At 46.0% G+C, this 6,000-nt stretch overlaps 1 protein-coding gene across 1 annotated transcript in view; it reads right to left on the minus strand.

Moving 5' to 3' along the window:
• ATP10A (ATPase phospholipid transporting 10A (putative)) overlaps positions 1 to 2,105 on the minus strand; it is a 110,653-nt gene extending 108,548 nt beyond the window's left edge. Inside the window, exon 1 of the mRNA XM_036392339.1 lies at positions 1,593 to 2,105. Coding sequence (XP_036248232.1) covers positions 1,593 to 2,035 — 443 coding nt within the window. The 5' untranslated portion in view covers positions 2,036 to 2,105. The remainder of the gene's footprint in view (positions 1 to 1,592) is intronic.
• Positions 2,106 to 6,000: the final 3,895 nt, after the last annotated feature.

The following is a 6,000-nucleotide window of genomic DNA, read 5'->3' on the forward strand; positions in this document are numbered from 1 at the left end:
CAAAGGGTAGTGCACTTAGCTGGGACTCACAAAAGACCTCAAGTGATGTTAACATCAAAGGTACATCTTTTCTCATAGTCACATCTACTTATTGGCAGCAGAGAGGGACTGGAAATTGCTGGGGGAAAAGCATTCCAGAATTAATATCCCAGTACTGGTACTTGTTATATTTTAAACATCTTCTGCACTGGGCACTTAGCGCTTTTCAACCTAGGAGACACAAGAGCTTATTTCTAAGCTGATTTTGTTTGGAAAAGGTTAGATTAACCATCCTTATTATCACTGTTTTACTTTCTGCATGAATAGCCCCTTACAAGACCTTCTGCAATCAATCTTCCTCAACACCAGAAGTGTTCAGAGTTCTACAGACAAGCAAGGCACTAGACACAGGCACAGGTTGGCAGCAACTACGTGTGTGACTTGATTGGGTTGTTTTTGGTTTAGTTTACAGAAATAAGGCTATTTTACTTATGTTTTCATGCATGCATATCTACCGGTGGAGGAATATCGCTGGGTAAGATTTCTTACATGATACCAGTACCAGTTTGTTAAATAACAAGCTGAGTCTGCTGATGTTGGAAAAGCAGCCTTTTCTGAGTTCTTTTTCAGTGAATTTTTTTTCTCATGCCTTTCTTGCAATAGGAGAGTTGCTCTCTGTCTCATGCTTACGTCAGCCCAGAAGACCCTCCCAGACAGTCTGTGGAATCCGAGTGTAAGTTTCTTGGCACGTGTTTAATTTCTTTTAGACTTAGAAGCATCAGAAATGAAACTGAATCTGCTTTCTCAGAAAATATATTCTTCTCTCATTCCCCAGGAAACCTTAGCCTTAGACTACTAAGAGATGACTGGCACTTGGAGGAAAGCAAAACAAAAATTTTGTAAAGCTGGCTTCTAAGCACATAAATGTTGATGCAAAAGTAATTTCAGTCTGATTTACAAACAGTAAGGCAGTGCTCTAAATGTATTGCCCAGATCATTAGAAAAACTAATTCTGAGAGACATAAATGACCTAATGCTCCATCACAAGCACTGGGAAAGAGCAGTCACAGGGAATGATGACACTTGATATATAAAAAACATTCCCTTAAAAGTAAATGTTCAATGGAAAGACTGGCTCATTCTTTAGAAAGGCAAAGTTTGGGTTCACTAATTTCATATCATGAAATCTCACACACCTTATCGAAAATTAAGAAGCCTCCGGCCTCCATCCTTCATTGAAGATTTTATAGCAGACTGCGTGAGTTCTCATGTTATTATAATGAAATTAATACCTGAAACTATACACGAGTGTAATTTACTGCACACACTGGGAAGTGTTTGCATAAAGTGATTTACTGCCAGACCCCACCAGTCAGAGCGGATTCACTTCCACCTGTAGGTACAGGACTGTATGAACTCCCGCAGCTCTGAGTTAAGAGTTGGGAGACACCAGTTCCACGAGAACTGGAAGTTTCTTTGCACTTAAAGTGGAAACGAAAGCCCTCCACAATGGACCTGCTCAGTACCTTCTGAGAGCTGGTGCCAGGCGGGACCCCAGCGCTGTGTGCCCAGCAGGGCGCTGCGGTCCCCTGCCCTCACCCTCTGTGCCTCACCTGCTGTACACCAGGCACTCCATGTGGTTGATCTCCTTGTCGGAGCGGTAGCGGCTGTAATCCTCCCACAGGTCCTTGATGGCGGTGACCGCCAAGATGAAGAGCACGGGAGCCAAGGCCAGCTCCGGCTGGAAGGCATTGACGGCCGGCACGAAGTTGAGGAGGGCGATGAACACAAAGTAGACGTTGGCCAGGCGGTGGAACTGCTCGAAGAGGTTCTTGGGCAGGAAGGACAATGCCGTGTACTTGGTGGTCTTGAGCCGGTTGCAGGCCAGGACCGTCCCCTTGGATTTCTCCGGCTCGGCCTCAGGTAACAGCAGGCTGGAGCGCACCAGCCGCGTCTTACTCTCCTTCTTCTTCCTCCGCCTCCTCTTCCTCTGCCTCTCCTTCCCCTCCGGCAGCACCTGGGGCGCTCCCTCTCCTCCTGCCGTGCCCTGGGACATCGCTGCCGCCCCGGTGTCCTACCCGGCCAGGGCGGGCAGCTCCCACGGGCAGGCACGGCCCTAAGTTATCATCGTCCGCCGCCCGCCACGGCTCTCCTTTCCTCTTCCCCTCCGGGGGCGGGCGGGGGGAGGAGGGCTCTCTCGAACCCGCTCCTAGCCGCTCTGTCGGGACCTCTCTCGCTTTCTCCTCCTCCTCCTGGCCGGGGAGGGGACGTGGGCAGGCGGGGAGCCGAGCCCTCCTCCCGCGGGCCTCTCCCGTCCCGGGCCCGGGGGATGCGGGGGCCGCCGTCCCGCGGACAGGGCCGGGGCAGCGGGAAACGGGAGCGGCCCTTCCGCGCTCAGCCTGCCCCGAGCGCCGGCCCGGCCCGCCGGGCACACCCGGCAGCGCACTTCAGCGGCGGCTTTTGACTTTGAGTTGCGTGTGGGACGGGGAAAGAGGTTCGAGCGGGGAAAGAGAAAATTCCCGCTGAAGCGTCGGCGCTGCGCGCGGGCCTTTATCCACGGTGCCCCAGCAGCAGCAGCTGGTGGGAGTTTTTACCGGCTGACTCAGGGCGAAACTCCACTTTCTGCCTGAATCCGTGTGCCACGTTGATACCCATCCCCGTGCTGAGCCTGGAAGCTACAGCACATCATCTCCCGGCTCTTCACGTCTGCCTGGTACGCCAGCGCTGCTGGTGGCGGCCGTGGTGCCTGGGACAGCCCCACAGGTGGGAACCAGAAAAATGAGGTTTCAGATGGAAAACATTCGGCACTGCCACCTCCGCACACGCCCTGGCAGCGGTGTGCTGTAACGCACGTTCGCCTCTGTGGATTTTCCTATTCCCTCGTGGTAGGGTAGGTCTTACCAGCAAGGACTGGAAAATGCCAATCTCTTGCTCTGTGGTTTACGCTCTGCGCTTTCTGGAGAAAGATACAGTTATGGGTCATGATGGATAGACGAGAAATACAGAAGGGAAGATAATTTAGATTGGAAGATTTAGTCTAAAATCATAAGTGAACAAATGTAGTGAATCAATGCAGAGATTTAATAAACACATAATAAAAAAAATAAAATTTTTGCTGCTAGGTGTGACATGAGTCTTTACTGCATGGTTTTAGGTTGGGATTTAAGAGCAGACCCTTTGGATTCCACAGGTCACTCCAGGCTGTGTCTAACCTGTAGCACAGATGCATTTTATGCGGGGACCCGTGTCCTGATCCTGTGATATCCCAAGGTGGGATCATACTGCATACAAAAGCAAGCCCTTCATACCTGTCAGCATGTTTCTTGTTGTTGCAGAAAATGGGCATGGAGTATAAACATCTAGTACTTGATATCAGGTCATATCAAGTACGGGGGCATTTTTTGGGAAAGTACCTAGTCCCACAACTCAGACGCTGCCATGGCGAATTCCATGAAGACCAAGAAGTGAAAGCCATTTTACCCGAACCTCATTGATTGTATGTGCTGCTATGTTTTCATCCTTCCTTCTCCCATTTGCAGCATGTTTGCAATTGCTCTTTGAAGTGTCCTTTTCAGCCCCTGAGGCACTATTGTGAGTGCTAGTTCAGCCCATGACCTGGTACTGGCACTGTGTGAAGCCACAAACCCTTTACTAATCCGTCTACTCTTCTGATGCTGCTTCAAACTTAGCAGGGATTTCCTGGGTTTCTCAGCTCTTGGAATATAGACACAACAAGGTTTTGGTGCACAGGGAAAAGGGAAAATTGGCCTGTTTTGTTTGTTTGTTTTTTTTTTTTGTTTTTTTTTTTTTTTGCAAAGTCTGCTCCTTTGTTGATAAGGGAAAAGGACAAAATGTTAAGAGAAAAAAAAGAAGACAAATTTACAAATCCCGCCTAATTTCAATTTTCAGTGGGTTTTTTTTGTTTGTTTGTTTGTTTCTGTTTGCTTACACTTGGGTTAACTTAAAGGCGAAGCTGGAATGAACAAACATCCTTTTTCTGTGCTTTGGAAATGCTGAAATGGGATGAGGAGGACATTTTATCATTGTGCAATATTCCCATAAACTGAGCTTCATCCATCCAAGGGCTCCTTGCAGGCAGCAGTGGATACTCCAAAAAGTGAATTGCTGGGTTTTTTGCCACTGGCCTGCCAGCCACTGCAACCTCTATTTTGTAGGTCTCTGGTTCATCCCAGCCCTCTAGGAGCTGAAACACTGTTCAGGCTTCATTTTTCCTCTAGATGGCCCTCCAACTTGTTTACACAGATTAGAGGAGAAGCAACAGTAATATTTGTTCCTTTCTCTTGCCAAAGCACATCGCCTCTTAGAATAAACTGTTCATATCTTTATCAATGCCAGATGACTCACCTGGCATTCCAGGTATACTCAAATGTCTTGAGTATAGCACATCTGAGTGGAAAGATGGTGCACACACAAGTGTTGTGGAGTTGTGAGAGCCTGTGCTGGCAGGAGAAGTAAGCCAGGTGCTCAGTCACTGAGTCCATCACATAAAAATGATGTGTAAATCATCAAAAAATGGTGTCTAGATCGGGTTTAGCAGTGCATATTCAGCAAACTTTCAGTAACTGTAAGTAAATTAAGGGTTAGATGTGTAGCAACACCAAACAACAAACAGAGTGCTCAAGGCAAGGTAAGAAAGACAATTCTCACATTCCCCTTAAGCTACTTGTTTAAGGCAAACACCTGTGCAAGTTTGGAGAGCCTAACCTGGGATACTATTTAAGGATACCACTTACACCTTCTGGTATCCAAACCTGTGACGCCAGATATCCCAAAATTGTCAGTTACAATCCCACAATTATAAAAAATGGTCTATAAGTCAGTGGGCTAGACTTTAAAACCTGTTTTACTTGCATAGTCTTGGAGTGCTCAGGATTCACATTAGCAAGATTTCTTTTGGAACAGAATAACAGGAGAGAAACTTAAAGATTTTGAGAACCTGAAAGTTTTTATGTAATTCCCATGAGCTGAGTTTTACAAACAGATATAGCAGCAGAAAGAAAATAAACAGTTGGGTGGGAGCCTCTGAAAAATTATGCATTTGTTTACTAAATTGTTTATTTAAAAGCAATTTAAAGCCTTTGTATTTGAGTATGTATTGGCAGAGTTAAGTGCCACCCTTGGAAAGTTTCACTATAAAAAAAAGGTAGAAATTATGCCACACCCCACTGGTCAAGAGCTAAAAAGCTCTTCTCATATCATTGACCAGGACTTACTTTGTTGCTAGTAAATTGCTTTTTAACTGATACAGGCAAGCTAAAGTATTGCAAGGCAGTGCCACGTGGAAAGGATGTGGCACCCCTCTGCTTTCTGTGTTGTCACATGAGGAGTCCAAAATTCTGGATATTTGTGCTAAAACCTGACAAAATGTAATCCATGATAAATAAAAACAAGAGTTACCCTTACTTCAAAAAGCCTTTAAAAACTAATGTTAGGCTTTTCTAGCCAAAAAATTTGTCAATTTAGACACTCCCAAGAATTTAGTCCTTCCTTTCCATTTGCAAATAAAACTGTGCAGAAAGGGTTTGCGAAAGCATGAATATTTGCATCTAAACTCACATCTGACTTCTCCCTGCCCACACAGTTCAAGTATGTGAGGTTGGAAATAAGAGGCAGGCAGCAAATTCAGCTTTCAACTGGTACAAAATACACATGCACAAGTCTGGCTTTAGCTTTTGAGTACAAAAGGACAAGTGTGTTGCTTTTGTTGTTAACTGCAGTACACCTGCATCTTCTTTTTATGGAGTCTTCTGGAGGAAAGGAGGTGCAAAGAAATTGGCTTTAAATAATTCTCAATGATTCATGGATCCTACAGAGTATCACCCTCAAGAAACAGAAGCAAAATGTTTTGAAAAGCTGGAGGAGCCAAGAGCCAAAGACTAGATTTACCAGATAACCTGAACTAAAATGTGGACTCTACTGTTTTTCAGGGTCATTGGAGTGAAGCACTAAACCCAGGTGATGTCTGCAGATTGCTCTGTGCTTTAATTGCTCCCTGCACCC

This window comes from Molothrus ater, chromosome 2, assembly GCF_012460135.2.
Source record: "Molothrus ater isolate BHLD 08-10-18 breed brown headed cowbird chromosome 2, BPBGC_Mater_1.1, whole genome shotgun sequence".
NCBI classification, from domain to species: domain Eukaryota; kingdom Metazoa; phylum Chordata; class Aves; order Passeriformes; family Icteridae; genus Molothrus; species Molothrus ater.